This window comes from Doryrhamphus excisus, linkage group LG20 (assembly GCF_037039965.1).
Source record: "Doryrhamphus excisus strain RoL-2023G ecotype Guam linkage group LG20, RoL_Dexc_Guam_v1.1, whole genome shotgun sequence".
In the NCBI taxonomy this organism is placed as follows: domain Eukaryota; kingdom Metazoa; phylum Chordata; class Actinopteri; order Syngnathiformes; family Syngnathidae; genus Doryrhamphus; species Doryrhamphus excisus.
The window spans coordinates 8,531,844-8,551,210 of NC_136376.1; the positions used below are offsets into that span (position 1 = coordinate 8,531,844).

At 39.1% G+C, this 19,367-nt stretch overlaps 2 protein-coding genes across 2 annotated transcripts; one reads left to right on the top strand and one right to left on the bottom strand.

Annotated features, from left to right (window-relative positions):
- Window positions 1-13,278: 13,278 nt before the first annotated feature.
- Window positions 13,279-16,505, bottom strand: avpi1 (arginine vasopressin induced 1). The gene is made up of 3 exons (XM_058058996.2): window positions 16,337-16,505; window positions 13,921-14,282; window positions 13,279-13,748 (listed from the first exon to the last, which is right to left on the bottom strand). Exons 2-3 carry the CDS (start codon window positions 14,268-14,270, stop codon window positions 13,496-13,498), a joined length of 603 nt encoding a protein of 200 aa, XP_057914979.2. The 5' UTR covers window positions 14,271-14,282; window positions 16,337-16,505; the 3' UTR covers window positions 13,279-13,495.
- Window positions 16,506-17,697: 1,192 nt separating this feature from the next.
- Window positions 17,698-19,155, top strand: marveld1 (MARVEL domain containing 1). The gene has a single exon (XM_058058997.2). It carries the CDS (start codon window positions 18,026-18,028, stop codon window positions 18,521-18,523), a length of 498 nt encoding a protein of 165 aa, XP_057914980.1. The 5' UTR covers window positions 17,698-18,025; the 3' UTR covers window positions 18,524-19,155.
- The last annotated feature ends 212 nt before the right edge of the window (window positions 19,156-19,367 follow it).

Sequence of the window (19,367 nt, forward strand, 5' to 3'; positions counted from 1 at the left end):
AAAGTGATGAGGACGAAAGATGTCTGTGGTGAAGGTTCACGTTTTTTTATCCGCCGCACACACTCTTTGTGTCCTTGCATCCGATCTGGCGGGGAAAAGGGGGAGAATGGGAGGGCGGCGGATAGAGGGCTTCGGGGGGCCTTTTTTCCATTAAGGATCTCATTCGTTTTAGCGCTCTGTCACATCCTCCCTGGAAGTACAGGCTGACTTCAAAGGTGTTAGTGGAAACGCTCTTAACAGGGTTCTATTCCTGGCCTTGCTGCCTTGGCATTTTTATGCAGATGCAGCACACTTGAATGTTTCTTTCTCATTGTAAATGGTATAAAATTGTATCTAGGGTGTTTGTATGTATAGGGGAAACACCGAATTTGAATAAGCTAGTGGAATTCAAAGGTGTTTTTTGTAGGGATGTCAGCCGATATGAGCATCAAAATTAATTGTTTCACATCAGTATCTTTGTTTTTTTTTTTTTTTACAATAATAATATTGTATTTTTGCCTTTGAGTTGTCATCCCTCTTTTATCAAGGTTAATCGAGTCTGTACCCGAAAAGTGAATTTCAACGAAGTAGGAGTGAATATCAATATATGGAATAAAGAATTTTTTTAAACTTAATAAGAGCCCTGTAAACATGAAATAACACCCTTAGAGTTACCTTTACTCTCATATTACCTAATATGTAATGGTAATGGTTTTATTTCATTTGAACATGCATCAGATTACAATTGAATGCATCACATAATCAGTTCACACTTCCACATGTCCAAAAGGAGTAGGATGAAGCAAAGCTTATTAAATCCTACCCCTCCATCTGGTACTTTTACAATCAGTAACTGTTACATTTGTTCACTTCCTTTATCAGGTTGCTAATATATGGTCTACGACCCTACACTGGGAAAAACTGAATGAGTGCCTGGCAAGAGGACATGTTAAAATGTCAGCAACTCATATATAGTTTAAACTAAACAATAGTATTTTTATGTAAACGCTAATTTTGCCTAGCAACAGGGATCCATGGAAAAAACACATGAAAGAGAGTTCTAAAAATACTGTTCATTTGCAACAGTTTTATTTTGAAACTAATTTAAGAAAATACACCGGCCAATAACAATATTGTAGTTTTTCTGGCATATATAAAATAAGCTTAGTGGTTGACTTTTTTCAAATGTAACGTCGGCACTGATTCTATATGTCCAGGAGGCATCTGCTATTCCCATTCCCTGGCGGGTTTGCCAAGTGAGATGACATTCTCATTCATTGGAGTTGAAGCTGCCAGACATATCCAATAACAACATTCATTCATTCATTCATTCATTTTCTACCGCGGGGGGTGCTGGAGCCTATCCCAGCTGTCTTCGGGCGAGAGGCGGGGTACACCCTGGACTGATCGCCAGCCAATCACAGGGCACATATAGACAAACAACCATTCACACTCACATTCATACCTATGGACAATTTGCAGTCGCCAATTAACCTAACATGTTTTTGGAATGTGGGAGGAAACCGGAGTACCCGGAGAAAACCCACGCGTGCACGGGGAGAACATGCAAACTCCACACAGAGATGCCCGAGGGTGGACAATAACAACATTCTGGTGCAAAATCTATTTGGGGGTTTGGTGTATACAGTACTGAAAAAAGAGTATTCACAGTATAGTCACAGAGTTATGTTTTAGTATATTGCCAAAGCAATTCCTTGGTAACATCTTAGAAATATTGTCATTACGCCGCCTGTTCATTGTCACAAAGATACTGGAGCACTGTCTGTATTTTTTTATTGTCATTTATACAGTGGTACCAGTGGTACAGTGGAGAGTGCCTTGGAGATCTCTCTGCTAATTTTTTTTATTTGAAATGTGAGCTAAAATTTGGTTTAAGATCTATTATTTCCCAACAGGCATAGCCAAGGACAGCTATTTGGGGGCTTGTGTCAATATGACCATGACTGAAAATAAGAATTGATCTGAATAGCATTAGCATTGCTAGCATTAGTAAAAACTGGGAAAGATTTTCAACACATCAGAAAAACATATGTCGGTTATAGCGAGATTTATTTTTTTATTACATATTGTGTAAAACTATGACAGGAACAACATCAAATTAAAAGCACTAAATGAATACAGAGCCACCATCCACCAGTACAAGCCTGGGGTTAGTTTTTTAGCAAGGTGCACCGCATATTTTACATTAGCACTCACAACGGTCATCAAATATTACCTTTAAAACATTCCCACAAATATGAGGTGAAAGAAAAACTTAGTAATCAAGATACTGGTCTATCCAAAGTACCGGTAAGATGGTGCGTTCAAGGACATTGAATAAAGCGTTTTTGCAGTAAATGTGCAAAAACTGTGGGGCTTTTTACCTGTATATTATGTGTACACATTTATTGACTTGACTTCTTTATTTTAAAATGTAAGATTAATGTCTACATCAACAAATGTAACCATTGAATCGAATCGTATCATCTGTACACTATTGAATCGTTCATACTGTTTTTGAATCATATCTTAACCTGTACTACAAATCCCTACATATTATAGATAAAAACTTATTTCTATCTGTGATTAATTGCAAATAATTATGAGATAACAGTGGACAAAATGGGAAAAAAAATACTTTTCCCTCTCTATTTTTTAACTTTCGTTCATATTTCACCAGTTACAATGTCTTAAGAAATACCTTTTATTTTCATTCAAATATGCCAACATGAGTCTTCCAAGAAGGGTTCCTCCAATTACAAAAACAAGTCAGTGGATGACACCATTGTAGCTTCTTGGACTTCTTTCTGTGATCACCCTACATGCATGCGTGCTAGTAGAATTACCAAGCCTACATGCACAGATGTGTTCACAGTGTGGTTGCGTTCGCATGCAAATTTGCTCATTAGCTCAAGGTTATTCTCTGTATACTGTGTCACTGGCTCAGAGGTCTGTTTTGAACTGAATTATTAAGATGCGCTTTTCCGCTTAGTTCCGACTCAGTAGGAAACACGTTAATGTGAATTTGTCCCACTTTAGCCCGCTGATCTTTATGAGCACACGCTGTTATTGCACGTCACAATAAACCAGCTCTAAATGCAACCAGATCTTTGAATAAATGATGTCAAGTTGTGGGAGTCAGTGGGATTGTTAAGTTTACTCACAGTGAGGTTTTTTTTTATTGTGGAGATTGTTTCTGTGGTGCTGCACTTGTGGATGTTTTCAGTGCCAAAATTAAATAAACATAAAGTCAATTCAATAATTAACGTATGAATTAAATAATTAAAATGTGAAATATTTTTTTTATTTGTCTGCTTAGTAATTAAAATATGCTGTACAATATTAAGTAATAGTATTAAGCCAAATGATACATTTAACAATATAATTCAACAATTTTAATTCATATTTTAATTAAGAAATTAACGCATTATTTAATATTTTTAATTTATGGAGTTATATTTAAATATTTAACAGAATTTTGGCAACAACAAACAAAAACCTCCATACCACAAGTCGCCATAGTGATGTTATTTTAATATTTTCATTGCTGAATTTACCATAAAATGAGCACATATCGTACTTGCCCTTTAGCTAAAACAATAAACTTCCCGCGCTGCTGTCTGCACTGATATTTTACATTTAACCAATTAATTATTTACATGATTTCATAACCGCTGAGAGGGGACAGGACTGTTAGTGTATCCTGAATTGGACCATTCCATATTGTCTTCTGTCAAACTATGTTATGATTATTTTAAGTACAACAAAAACAGTCCTCTATACTGATGGTTTTATTTTTTTTACAGCAAATACTAAAATATTTTTGCTTTGCCTTGCATTCTTTGCTCCCTCTGGTTCCATCAAGGTTTAGCTTGGAATGTGTGGCTTGAATGGTATGGTATTTTATCGTATGTTTATTTGCTTCAGGCATGCATAACAAATTAAAGTTGTCCGCCTCAAAGGGGACCTATGATTCTTTTTTCCTTTTCTAACCTATAAATGTAGTTAGAATGTTGTATTCCTGTGTTAAACTAAAGTTTCACATAATGAGGTTTGCACATTTTGGGCTGGCTCAAAATGCTCAGTTTCAAGGGGCGTTGCAAAAATGTTCATTTGTGATGTCACAGAGGAGCAGGCTTCTTTATGGGCATCGCTGTATGTGCGATACTCTCTGCCCACTCATAATCTCTGAGATCCACTGCACTGGTGGATCAATACTATGATACTACAATACTGGTTAAATGACTTAATTTTATGTTAATTTATGCTAAAATATCTTGCATAATCCGGTCCTCTCTAATGATGATAATTGACTGTTGCCAACTTGTGGCAGCCAGAAGCCAATCAGAGTGTGAACTATGGCACCGCTACTATGAATGATATTACACGTAATATAGAAGTGGCAGTGTGGGAGGCATTATTTGAACCACACATTAAGTGTTTTACACACACTTCAAACCCTGCAATGCAACCTACCTGATGCTCCCAGTGTCAACAAATGATGTGTAGCTGTTTTTTTTCTTCAGAGTTGAACAGCTGCATTGCCATCAAAACACGAATATGTTCGGACTTGTCTGCACCCTTAATCACCATTACCATTAATCACCATCAATAATGGTGGCACCAGGTTTGCTCCAGGTGTTCCACGATAGTGCATCGATCGCATAAGGTGGCTTCCTCCGCTTTATACTCTGGTTCTCCTGACCTTTGGGGCGCCACTGGAGCTGCCCGGAGCGTGCTTAGTGCAGAAATAACATAAACCAAAATCTAGCAAAGGTGGACAAATTGAGAATGTAACGAGAAAACACTAAAATTTTGAAACTTAAAACAAATAAGAAGGTTTTTTTTAGTTGTATATCTAAGGACAACTGGACAGACCTGATGTAAATAGATAAAGACAGTAGATAAGACAAAAACATTGAGCTGGCACCTATTGAAAAGCCAGCATTTCAAGAAATGCTGCAAATGTTTCACAGACAGTATGAACTGCCTGTGAGAAAGCACAAGTCAGGATAGCATGTTAAAGGAAATATCTCATCATTATGACATAGCATGTAATCTTATTTTAATATTATTACTATTATTATAATATTCAATTATTAAATCTACATTAACAAGTTATTTGGTCTCAAAAAATGTAGGCAATAATATTGTTTAGGGTCAATTTGTGTGACAATAAAATAAAAAAGTTTGCTTATCCAGTCACATTTTTTTCATTGTACTTTTCTTAAAAATAATTGTATCGTCTTGTGTATCGTCTCATGAGTTGAGTGTCTCGTGACACCCTGACATTTAAACTGGAAAGGTAGATTATTCGACTACACAATGGCACCCAAAACAACAGGCTGAATAAATAGATGTCCAGTGTCTGAGTGGCACGGTCAGCATTAAGTTGTCACAAGCCTAGGGCGCCCTCCCACGGCTGTCAACGGTAATGCTTACTCCTTGGTTCATGTCAGTCCATATGAATTACATTTAACATGTTAAATTATGTATATTTGTGTGTGAGTGTGTCACACAATGACTTTGTCGCTGGGCAGGCCAAGCTTGAAAGTGTGACCAACTTCACCACTAGATAGAGCAAGTATCCCTGAATAATTGGAATGTAGACCTGCAACAATTAGTCGATTAATTGATAGTCAAATATTTTCATAATTGAGGAATATTTTTTTAATGTAAATATCTTCTTATTTCAGCCTGTCTTGTGTTTTAGCCAAGACAAGATATTGAAATTGTCTGATCAGTAGGCTTGAAAAGATTTTAGCATGACTATATCAGTGTATGATTTAACAGATTGCGTTTCAGAAGTCTTTAGTGATTTAGCGATTAAATTAATTAAATTAAGTGCCCCATAATAAGTATTGTATAGAAATGACTGGTTTGCCAATTCATCGATTAAGGAAGTAAGTAATTAAAAGTAATCAATAGAAATAATGCAGTGGTAACGGGGGTCGTATTACGCAAAATTTTGTCACCTTTGTATTGAGTTATGGACTACTATAGAGCAGTTACAGAAAACGTTTTAGAATTTCCAGAATCTGCACCTATTCCAGCTGTATTTCCTTTGATATGTGCTTCCTGCCAAAATGTCTGTTTTAACGTATTTTCTGGACTATAAGTCACTCCGGAGTATAAGTCGCACAATGCCAAAAATGCATAATTAGGTAGAAAAAACATACATAAGTCGCACTGGAGTATAAGTTGTATTTTTTTTGCAGGTAATTTATTTTACAAACTACTTGACCAAAACTGACATTGCGTCCTCTTGGAAGGCAAGTTCTAACAATAAAATAATAGAGAACAGGCTGAATAAGTGTAAGATATGCTAACACAATGCTTATTCAGCTACACAAAAAATAAACATGAACAGAAAATGTGTCCAGTGTTTATGTAACATAAACAGTTTTTTCAAGTTGCAGGAACAGCCAACCTACGAAAAAAAGTGTGACTTATAATCCGGAAAATACGGTAATTTATTCCACCCACAGCAAGTGCCAACTCTGCTGTGATTGGTCACACGCCCAAAGAGCTTCCTAACTATGAACCATATAAGGAAGTCCGCCCCTCTGTGATGTCACAAATGAACGGTTTTACCACGCCTTTTGAAACCTAGCGTTTTGAGCCATCCCAAACTTCTTTCAGAGCTCACTTCACTTCATTATCTGAAACTTTGGCATCGTTTAACACAAGAATACAACATTCTAACTACATTTATAGGTCAGAAAAGTGGAAATAGCATAATAGGTCCCCTTTAACTATCTTAACGAAATAAAAAGAGCAACTGTGTAAATGAGTCAAAGGTCATGCAAGAATAGCGTAAGCTCACTGACAATGCACATATCATCTGGAGAGAAACTTCTGCGGGGTCCCCGAAAACTTTGCCTGCTTTTATATGTAGTGGTTGCCTCATAGTAATTGTAATAACAAGCTTCAGATTAATCAACTAAGAAAATCTATGCATCCGTTTTCTATGCCACTTATCTTCTATAGGGTCGCGGTAGTATGCTGGAGCCCGACTAAGATCATGATTGCATTTTTGTGTACATTTATTGTTTTAATTAAGATATTTGAAATGTATTTTTTTGCAGAATATTCAAGCAGCAACCTGGCACTTATTGGCTCTGTTAGTTCAAATCTTATATCTTTGAATAGAAGAAGTGAAAAGGAAAGTTTTTTTTATCTGATTCATCAATCAATCAAAATATTTACTAATTCATTGCCAGGAAAAATTAACATTCACATTTATTACCATGCATTTGCAGTTTAAAAATTAATGCTATGGTCGTAGCCCCACATACAGTCTAAGTCTGTTATTATGTACTGTATGTGAATGCATGTAGTGTCACTTAAAGGACAAACAGTAGTAGGACAGACATTGAATGTTTTGACCATTTTTACTTACCTACAATAAACACCCACTCCTCACTTCTCCTCAACTCACCTGACCCCTCCCCCTTTTCCCCCGGGAGCGGTCCAGGTTGCCATTGCAGTGTAATATGATGCGATGTGAGGTTGGCCAAACACGTCTCTTCTCAGCCCAGAACAGGCCTGAAGGCAGCAGAGCATGAAGGCAGACAGAAAAGGTCCCACATGTGGAAAGAAAGCAGTTTGACCTTTTGTGTGAGGACACAGGCACCAGTTAGGCAGCTCGTTTTTTTTTTTTTTTATTTATTTCACAGCTACTCTGCATCAGCGATGAAGCCGGCAGTGCTCTTGGTAGATGCCGTTTTACTCCACTGTGTATTTTAGATTTAGTCGACTGCAGTGATTCAACTGAGAAATTGCAGTAGAACAGGGGTCTCAAACTCAATTTACTTGGGGGCCACTGGAGCTCGGGTCTGGGTGAGACTGGGCCGCATCAGGTTTTCCAAAAAATAAAAAATAAATTTATTAAAAACAAAAAAATTAAAAAAACTTTGGTTCCAATTTTCTACAAGAAAAGCTCTGATAAAACATTCCACTGATCTCAAATATCTTACTTTTTTTCTACACAAAATAAGATGAAAAATAAACAAATCAAGAATAAAGAAAATCAATCAATCAGTAATAAATAAATAAATAAATAAATAAATATAATAATAATAATAAAACGGCAAATAATAAAAACTTAAGAAACCACATATAGTTGTGGGTAGACAAATTATTTTTTTCAGATTAAAATTAACAAAGCATTATTAGAGCCCTGTAGACATGACAAAACACGACTATAGTCACATTCATACTCTTTTTACTATTATTACTTATTACTATAACATATTGCACAACTGCAGGGTCTTGAGACACATGCTAACTCGCAAACTAGAGAGCTAGCGACCTAAACGGTAGCCTTCAAGTTATTTCCTTTCAACTTAAATAGCCAAAAACTTACCACTTCCACATGGATAGGGAGGATAACTATTAACAGTTATTTAACCTTTAACATGAGGTACATGATACCATACAGCATCCATATCAAACTTGCGCGGGCCGCACTAACATTAAACTTTCATATCAAGGCGAGGGCCTCAAACTAGTGTCCTGCGGGCCACATTTGGCCTGCGGGCCACGTGTTTGAGACCCCTGCAGTAGAACGTCAAAAGATGTCCCAAGTTACTCACTTCAGCACTAACTTAAGTAGGCGTTCAGGAAAATCTATGGTCATACAATTTGGAATACACTTCTTTATGACCTAATGTAAATGGCATGTCGCATGGAAATGCATGTAGTTTCTTGAACGTAGCCTAGTAAGTTTGATTTAATATTAAGATATTGACCTATTAATATTAAGATATTGACCTAAAATGGAGAGCATATATATATATATATTTTTTTTTTATTTTTTTTTTCAGGACCACAGAAGCCAGCTGGAGTCTGAGCCGGAAATAAGAACAAAGACAATGACACACAAAGGAAGGAATAACAATGAGTACTGCACTGTTGTGTGATTCTACCATGAGTTGTGTGTATGTGTGTGTGTATATGTGTGTACTGGCTTGGGATTATGATCAGAGCATGAGTACTGTATAGATCATTTCACTAATTACCGCTCGACGCTCTCATTACGATGCAGCAGGGACGCTGGCACTATTTAATCCTTGCTCATGCATAATTGCTAAGCGACTTCCGTTGTCAATCACACTCGTTTGTCATTTCCTCTTCTTTGTGTCGTAGTTTGAAACACAGGCCAACACTGTAAAGCAGGGGTCTCAAACACGCGGCCTGCGGGCCAAATGTGGCCCGCAGGACACTAGTTTGAGGTCCCCGCCTTGATATGAAAGTTTAATGTTAGTGCGGCCCACACAAGTTTGATATGGATGCTGTATGGTATCATGTACCCAGAAAAAAGTATTACTTTTCATTAATGTTCATGTTAAAGGTTAAATAACTGTTAATAGTTATCCTCCCTATCCATGTGGAAGTGGTAAGTTTTTGGCTATTTAAGTTTAAAGGAAATAACTTGAAGGCTACCGTTTAGGTCGCTAGCTCTCTAGTTTGCGAGTTAGCATGTGTCTCAAGACCCTGCAGTTGTGCAATATGTTGTAAATAAAAAAAGTATAAATGTGACTATAGTCGTGTTTTGTCATGTCTACAGGGCTCTAATAATGCTTTGTTCATTTTAATCTGAAAAAAATAATTTGTCTACCCACCAACTATATGTGGTTTCTTAAGTTTTTATGATTTGCCGTTTTATTATTATTATTATTATATTTATTTATTTATTAGTGATTGATTGATTTACTTTATTCTTGATTTGTTTATTTATTTTTCATCTTATTTTGTGTAGAAAAATAAAAAGTAAGATATTTGAGAACCGTGGAATGTTTTATCAGAGCTTTTCTTGTAGAAAATTGGAACCAAAGCAAAGTTTATTCATTTTTCTGTTTTTAATAAATGCGTTTTTTGGGGGCGTTTTTTTGGAAAACCTGATGCGGCCCAGTCTCACCCAGACCCGAGCTCCAGTGGCCCCCAAGTAAATTGAGTTTAATACCCCTGCTGTAAAGTGTTGTCATGCATTTATATCGATTAAGTTCTTACCACACTTTTCCAAGCCCTTAAAGTATGTACTCAAACACACCATAGAGTTCATAACCTGAGCTCCACGGCACTAGCGGAGCCTCTGACAAAGTGTATCCGACAATGAGTGCTCCTCTTCGGATAGGCACATAAGACATAGAATTTAGCTTCTTCGGTGGAGGTTTATTAGCATTATACAGTAGAAATGTAACAGCTACTATCTCAGTCAAATATAAATGGTTGAAATATACAGTATACATCACTGCAGTATTCTATTATCATTGAAGCGGGCCAATGATGAGAACAGCACTTCTTTGCTGCCTAGAACTGCAACACAGCAATTTAACCTCAATGGAGTTTATTTTTATTACTCTCAATTTGTGTTGGGAATGCAGAATACTCTATAAATCTTTTTCAAAGGGTCTGATTGGCCCTCTGTCTGGCGGTCTCTCTCTTGTCTGAGCATACTTCTGTCCTAACAGTGAAGAATGAGGTATGTCACATACAGATTTAGATGGAGCTTCATCACTGTGCCATCATCACTCAAAATGTCAGCTATAATATTTAAAGCATTCAGCCAAGTGAATAACTCCAAAATGAGGTCTTGCAGTAAGTTGAGAAGGATTACCTCATGTACGGAACCTTCATTTTGTATTCGTATTGAATATATGTTTACTTTTTTATACTCAGGCAGGTTTTTCACTTTTAAATGGTATCCTTATGAGGAAGTCTGAACTTATAAACATTACTGGAGTGTAATCCGATACAGATGTCTGCAGGTCTCAAAAACATTAGCATCCACCGGGAGCAGGAGGAAACTGATGAGGGAGAGGACATCTGGTGGAGCATCTGAATAACTGAATTTTCTGTGTCAGCGGTATTCAACTGGCAGCCCAGAAATGACATCAAACCCACTGTTTCTGACTCCTTCGTAGGAAAAGTAGCTATCGGTTGTCCTAGAAGTCGCTACATGATGTCATATGGTGCTGTTGCTGCAGTTGGTTCTTAAAACGGCAGCGCAAGCATGCCATTTAGTAGCATCAGTGTAGCATTATAGAGTGTGCATACAGGGAGCAAGGTGCAAATTAAATCGATGTCTGGAGTTGCTAATAACCTTTTTCCAACACAGTAGTGGTCTACCAGACTTTTTTTGAAAATGTGTATTGATCACATTTCTACAACCAATGTTGTAGAAAACCTACATTACCACTCATACATGTTAAATTAGGGATCTCCAACCAGTAGCTCCTAGCCACTTTTCATTTTTAGCTCTCCAAAGGGTTTATACTTGGGAGTGTGACCAATCACAGTGCAGTGGGTGTGCCCGGAGGTGGGCCGTGGGTGGAATAAATTAAAACAGACCGTTTTGGAAATCCAAAGAAATATATATGCTGGAATAGGTGCAGATTCTGGATGATCTAGAACGCTTTCTAAGTGGGTTATCATGTGTAACTACTCTATAGGAGTCCACGACTTAATACAAAGGGCCAAAAATTAGCATAATTTGAGAAATGCAATGAGATCTTGTCATATTGGGGAACAAATGGAATGAATTAATTAAAAAGGTGAGTGCTTCTCTCATTAAGAGGATCTTTAACGACCTTTACTGCTTGATCTTTCTTTTGGCTGGATCATAAGACTTCCTAGTTTTTGGGAATGCAAAATAACTGTTTTCTAACCTTCTCTTGGTTAATCTTCAGGATATGTCACTTCTGTGTGGATGAATGAATACATAAACATGTCATTTGAATCAATAAGTAATAATCAAACAACCTTATAAAACTCCTTTGAGGAAAGTGAGCAGAAGTTCAATTTGTGTAGTTTATTCTTCCAATCTGCCTGCATGCATGCAGAGCTTGCAGATCACTGATGTATAATACCTTCAAGTAATTCTTCATCTTCATAAATTTAGATGTTTGCTTGGCCAGCTAAAAATAACTTAAAATATGAGCATCGCTTTAATGTACTCTTTTTTTCCCCACGGGCAATTTAAAACGCTAAATTTGAGTGTCTGATCCCTAGAAGTATGAACTCTATTTGACTCGAGCTGTCTGGGTCGCTCAATATAAAACGATACTGCCATCTAGCGGAATTTAGCCGCATTGCAGATGCATGACTTGACAGCAGCGGTATCTTTGTCATGTTTTACTAATAAACGGTGACATTCTTGCCATTTAGGGAATAAGTATCCTCTTAAAAAATACAAAAAATAGCAATTACAGTTTTTTGTAATCTTTTAATCAACTTCAACCCTGATCATACATACTAAATAGGTAATTCCTTTTCATGTACTTGTTTTGGTCTGCTGCCCCCTGTTGTTTCTTCTCTGTCCTGCAGCCTTGCCCTCTGGTGTGCACACCTGTTGCCCATCAGCCATTAGGCCTTCTTATAGCACTCCACTTCCGTTGTACCCGTCAGATCCTCTTCCTTGTCATGCCTGTACATTGCACCCCTCATTTTTGCTACTGACCTTTTAGTCTCTCTGCCTTGTAACTTGTAGTTTTGTTGCCTACTTTCTGTTAGTTGAGCCACTTTGTCATCCTTATTTGTTACTTTGTACTTTATTGTTTGTACTTTTAGCTTTCCAGTGACTTTCTGTCACTGGCGGCTTTTGTTGTACTTTGTTTTCCCTCCTCTGTGAGCACCCTTTGTTTATCATTAAATACCTTTTTACCTCTGAGGGTCCTCAACACCTGGCACAAAATTAAAATGCCAGTTTGTAACCATAATCAATTCATTGATCAAATTATCATCCATGATCATTTACACTTTTATGATTTGAGATTTTTTTCACAGCTGTGTTAGATTTTTTTTTTTTTTTTTACAAATAGTTACATTAATGGGCTGCATGGTGGACGAGTGGTTAGCAAGCAGACCTCACAGCTTGGAGACCAGGGTTCAATTCCACATTTGTCCATCTCTGTGTGGAGTTTGCATGTTCTCCCCGTGCATGCGTGGGTTTTCTCCGGGTACTCCGGTTTCCTCCCACATTCCAAAAACATGCTAGGTTAATTGGCGACTCCAAATTGTCCATAGTTATGAATGTGAGTGTGAATGGTTGTTTGTCTATATGTGCCCTGTGATTGGCTGGCGACCAGTCCAGGGTGTACCCCGCCTCTTGCCCGAAGACAGCTGGGATAGGCTCCAGCACCCCCCGCGACCCTCGTGAGGAAAAAGCGGTAGAAAATGAATGAGTTACATTAACCTGAAAGACAAGTGTTTTTTGTAATTTATCTATGAGACATAATTATACATTATTGTAATCTTCACAATGACCTTTGCCTGTATAAAAATAATGAGACAATCTAAGGAGAAAACACAATAAAGACTTTATTACACATTAAAAAAATCTAATTCTCCTATAGTGACAAATACATTTTAGTTATTTAGTGTTTTTGTATACTTGTAGTGCTGCTATATTGCCAACTAGCAGTGAAGACTTCCTAGAAGTTAATCAAACTTGGTTCTTCTGCCTAAGATTATGTGCAGAAGTTCCAGATGTCTCCCTGAGGTTTCCGGCTATTCAGTGAATTATTCTGTGGAGGTATCTCTCTGGGTCGTTGTCTCCTCGCCTCAGGCCTGAACCGGCTCGACCCGGTCTCTCACATAGACCTCTAAGGCCTTGGCTTTCATTTAGTACCACGGTGGTCCCTGTAGGTCTTCCTGTTGTCTCATTTGTGTGCTGATATGGCTCTTCGATGCTGTGAGAACCTGCTTCAGAATCCTTCTCATCTGCAGAGTTCTTTTGTTGGCTACTTTGGAAGCCTTCACCGATCCTGGACAAAGACAAGAATATGGCAAATGTTAAAATTTATAGCAAATTATAGTTGGCCGTTTTATTTACCGAAACCACAAAGCTGAATAGAAGTATTAATTGCAGTAATTTGATTGGTCAAATATAACTTAGGATTTATCAAATGCACTTATGACATATCAAACTAATTTCACCTGAGATGATTGAAGGCACGCAGCCAGTGCGCCCCCAGTGTGTCCCTCCCATTCGTCCTCAGCCCTCTGCGGTGACTCCGTGCCCTGAGTCCTATCAAGGCTTGGGCCAGTTCAGACTCATCCCTGTGTGCCCAAACCAGCTGTGCCCTCTGCTCGGCGTCCTGGTCCCCAGCCGCTCTAAAAAGTCTCTGAAGCTGCCACAGGTTAACGTTGCTGAAAATGTTCCCCGAGCCAGCCTTGCGTGTTCGCCTCTCGGCCAGCCGCCACAAAGAGGAGGGGCCAGCTACCACCGTGGAGGGTGGGGAGGAAGCCCCGGGATCCATCCAGGGAATCACAGGGAAAGGTGGCATGCAAGGGCTCGGCTGTATGGGAAAGTAAAGAATACTTTAAAAATTTGTGTATAGAAATCACTCATATAGGGTTATATACATCACTAAATTGAAACATACAAAACAGTGAAAATGTACTTCTAAAAATGCTTTTAATGACCCCACCCCAGAATATTTTTGTTGTTGGAGCATTTAAAAAATTGTTTGACTTTCTAAATATGATTTTTACTATTATTAGAGCTTCGTAGGCATGAAATAACACCCCTATAGTCACCTTTACACTCACTGCTCACTATAATATTGCTAAATCAGCAACAATATAACATGCTGTGTCTGTGCTTGTCCCTAAAATTAAGAATGGGCAAGACATTACTCTCCTATACCGACAAAATTACAAAGCAGGGTTCAGCAGTAGTCTGGAAGTCCTCTGGACTGCTTTGGAGTGTGACCAATCGCAGCAGAGTGGGCATGACCAGAGGTGGGCGTGGGTGCAATAAATCAAAACAGACCGTTTTGGTAAGCCAGAGAAATACAGCTGGAATAGGTGCAGATTCTGGAGGATCTCGAGAGCTTTCTGTGCAGATTATTGTGTGTAGCTGCTCTATAGGAGTCCACAACGCAATACAAAGGGACAAAAAATGAGCATCGGAGGTCCCCTTTAAATACACTTGCACATGGAAGACTTACTACCCTACAATATTTTGTTGTTAGAGCATTAAAAAAATGTTTGACTTTCTGAATATGATTTTTACTATTATTAGAGCTTCGTAGGCATGAAATAACACCCCTATAGTCACCTTTACACTCACTGCTCACTATAAGATTGCTAAATCAGCAACAATATAAAATGCTGTGTCTGTGCTTGTACCTAAAATTAAGAATGGGCATGACATTACCTCTGACCCACCCTTAGATGACCCCGCCCAGTGGAAACACCCAACACTTCATCATCTTTGGAAAACAACAAAAACAGGCTTCACTACCCATTTAAAAGCTTGCAGCTACAGCCATCCATGGGAGCTCTAAGTTTGACTATTTTAAGCTAACATAGGAGCTAATATACCGGAACAGATTGTGTTACAATTGTGGAGGTTCCATGGTATACCACTGTACCCAGACCTGCTAAAATGAATGTATTTTTGTACACACCATGCATTTTGACCCTTAAAGGGGAACTATAAATGTTGTATTATCCTGTCTGCACTCAAACGCGGACCTATGTTGCCATTTGAGTTAATACACAGTAAGCCAGGGGTCTCCAGCCAGTATCTCATAAGCTCCTAACCACTTTCAAGTAGCAAGTAGCAAAATTACAAAGCGGGGTTCGGCAGTAGTCTGGAAGTCCTCAGGAGTGCTTGGGAGTGTGACCAATTATAACAGACTGGCCGTGCCCAGAGGTGGGCCTTGGGTGCAATAAATCAAAACAGGCCGTTTTGGAAAGCCAGGGAAATACAGCTGGAATAGGTGCAGATTCTGGAGGCTCTAGATACCTTTCTGTGCAGATTATTGTGTGTAGCTGCTCTATAGGAGTCCACAACTCAATACAAAGGGACAAAAAATGAGCATCGGAGGTTCTCTTTAAATACACTTGCACATGGAAGACTTCTAAGTCAGCTGCTGTATCTTAAGTCCTACTTTAGGAGGTACCGTGAGTCATTTGCTCTACTTTTAAAGCCTGTTGGTAACTGCATCATCGGTTTGCTTCAACCGTAAGTGGGACACTAGCAGATCAATACTAGACACTAGTCTGCACTCAATATGGGTCAGTTAAGAAAAAAGGCATTTCAAGTCAAAATACAATATAATGTTAATCTAAGTTAAATTGTTGTTTCTTGTATTAATTTGATCAAGTTAACCCACTTTCAATAAGTATAATGGCAGATCCCATTTCTTTCTCCCTCATGTTGCCTTGTTTATCTGCAGCCTGCAAATAGATGGGGCACTTAAACTACACTCATTTTGGTCAATTGGTCCTCTGTTCAGTCTATACACCAAAAATACAATGTTTACACGAAAAAATACAATTACTGTTCAGTTTGATAGACATAAATACACGTCACGTGATTTAAAATACTGCACGTACTTACCCAAAAATGTAATATATCCACAAAACGTTAATATTGTAACATTTCAACCGATGCAGTATCGCGCGATGTTGTTTTCTCAAAGAAATGAGTACGTGATGTTCAGCAGCGACGTTTGTTTAGTTCTGCGATCCGTCTGTGTGCCCTTGAGCCGGCTGTGTTGTCACAAATGACTGCCGCCCAATAACCAATGAGAACACAACTTCCTCCATAGTGGGCTGGCAGAGGCGTTCAAGTCTGACCAATCAGAGCGTTAGAAAGGCGGGTCATAAAGATGACCTGGTGCTTCTCCCTACGTCAGTCAAATCCACTGACGTCAATGGGGCAGAATGGCACGAGAGTGTTCAGTCAAGTAGTTAGCATCCTGCGCGCATCCAATGACGTAGTGGCCCTCAGGGCTTTGCCTTTGCGTACAGACTGTGTATTATTCTCCTTAACACACAGCCTTCTTTTTCTCCCATTTCTACTGAATGATGAAAAACACCATGAAATGAAATTAAGCACACGGTCACATCAGAAATTCTAAAAAGAAATGTTGGCTACTGCGAATATTTAACTGACTTTTTCAACTCGGATATGCCAGATGGAAATGACACGACTGTGGTCGATAACAAGCTTTTTATTGCTATTATTATTATTAATAATGGCTACTGTCGGCCGGAACAACGCCGCTAAAACCACAGCCTCATCAAAAACACGCCCCCCATACCTGGTGCATTCACAGTCACTCGGAACAGTCAGACACTAAAGAGCTCAACATGAACACGTCAGGGTCGCTACAATATTAATACTATAATATAATATATAATTATCAAATGTCAGCTTTATGCTGTTCACAGCCACCAGCGAGCATATTAGCATTATATCCTGGTGTTACTGTAATGCAGTATCTCACAAAAATGAGAATACTCTTCACTTTTTACTTGATTACCAACAATGGGTACACGTACCCCTAGTGGTACACAAGAAAATTGCAGGGGATACTTGGAAACAGTTCATTTCAAAGATAAGTAAATATAAGTACACTGACTACTCTAAAGTGTATAAAAGTTTCATTTTTATAGAGTTGTCCTTAAATCGGCTTAGCATGGCACTAGAAAATCAATGGAAAGGTGCCTATGCCAGTGGAAATTACACAGAAACTTGTTTGATTCTTTTTTTAGAGTCTGATTCTAAAGTTCTATCAATTTCCCCCTTTTCACGTTCTTCCACTTGCAGTATTCTCCTGCAATTTCAGAGGAAATTGCCATTCCAATGGCATACAATTTTATTATTTTACTGTAGTTCCTGTTAAAACCGAGGAGGGTGCAGCCACAGAGGACGGATGCACCCAGCAGTCCAATAAGGAGGTGGGGCCCGCCTCTCTTCCTCAGCCAGCCCCCTCAATCCACACACGGACTCTACATTGAGCAGAGGAAACGGAAAAGACGAAACACACAGACTGCTTTTCATTTCAAAACCCCGGGGCCGTGGACAAAAAAAACCGAATCGTTCATTCTTTTTCTCGCCAACCTGCTCTCTTTTGGCGCATTTATTGGACCACCACATCTTTCCCTCCTCCTCAAAATTTCCACTTTTAAAGTTGCCACCTTTTGGCCAGCTGTTTGCAGCTGGCAGAAAAGCACCCGCCCTGCTCGGGAACAAGGGACCCAAAGTGATCGGTGGAAGGAGGAGGAGGGGAGATACAGAGAGATGCCATCCCAGCCCATGCAGTCGGAGGTGAAGGAGAACATTCTCAAGTTCCTCCGTAGCTTCTTGGGAGTCATCCGGATCCTACAGATAGTCTTCGGAGCCGGACTTTGGGTGACGATCGCCGCCAACAAGTACGAAGGTTCCATCCACTTCGTTCTCTTCGTGGCGGTGCTCTTCTGGCTCCTCACCCTCGCTCTCTTCTTCCTCACTCTGCTGGACAAGCAGGACCTGGTGCCGCTGCTCGGAGGGCCCCACTGGTTGTGCACTAACCTGGCGCACGACGTGGCCGCCACTGCGCTCTACCTGCCCGCCATTGGTGTCATGATTTATAAAACGGATCGCAACTCTTACTGCAACCTGGAGCAGTACAAGCACTTATGCCTGTACAAGGTATACCTGACCGCAGCCGTGTTCGCCTGCCTCTGCTGCCTGGCCTTCCTTCTCTCGGTTATTTATGGAGCCTGCAGGAAGAGTCGAGGGGAGCAAACGGTCTTCTAAAATAAGGATGTCCGCTTTTCTGTTCTGCAAGATGAGGAAGAGTTAACTCCACTGTATTTTTTTCCCCCACAAACACCACACCAGTCTATTTAAAGGGTGCTTATGTCCATGATTCATCATTCATGGCCTTGTTTTCATGAGTCCATTATGGGGAATTTTAGTGTTACTACTTTTCCCTTATGTCACTGCAGTGGCACAGCTAAGAGTTTATATACATTATCTTATATTTAGATTTACATGTTATATCACCGCAACAAACCTGTTGTATTCAACTTTTTTTTTTTTATCAGTGCCTTCTGTCACAATGCTGTATGCAAGATTAATCATATGGATGTGATTGCTGCCTCAAGTGTTTCTTTTTTTTGTAAAACCAAAGATTAAAAAGTGGAAGAACCAGACCATTCAGTTTCTTTTAAGGAATTGTTTTCATAAAGTCAAATTCAGGGTGCTTTTGGTGGCTTTTTCCCTAAATCTAACACAGATTTGTAAAAAGACAAAAGGACAGAAGCCTCATCAGGAACTTCCTGTTGGGAGATTAAAGCCTTAGCCAATCAGCAGGGATCTTTTATGTGCTCAGACCACATGAAAGAAGCTCATAGTGTCTAAACTGATAGCAAGTATGTGTGTGTGTGTGTGTGGGAAGAGGGCCTGTTCATACCGGAACAGTCTGTTGGGGGGGTTCTGGAGGTGGGCTGAAGTGCAGCCAATCAAAATGGAGGATGATTCAACGTCTCGGTCTTTTCTCGTCAGCTGCTGCAGACACAAAGTTGTGTGAAGGCTACATTTGGGGGCCATTAAGCCTCTTCAATGTTTTATATTGTTTCAGTCGTTGTTGACTTTTAAG

Bases quoted from the DNA above. Each gene is read 5' to 3' on its own strand.
- marveld1 (XM_058058997.2), top strand. From the start codon at position 18,026: ATGCCATCCCAGCCCATGCAGTCGGAGGTGAAGGAGAACATTCTCAAG.
- avpi1 (XM_058058996.2), bottom strand. From the start codon at position 14,270: ATGCCACCTTTCCCTGTGATTCCCTGGATGGATCCCGGGGCTTCCTCC. The intron at 13,749-13,920 runs GTGAAATTAGTT...GTCTTTGTCCAG, and splicing joins CGTGCCTTCAATCATCTCAG to GATCGGTGAAGGCTTCCAAA.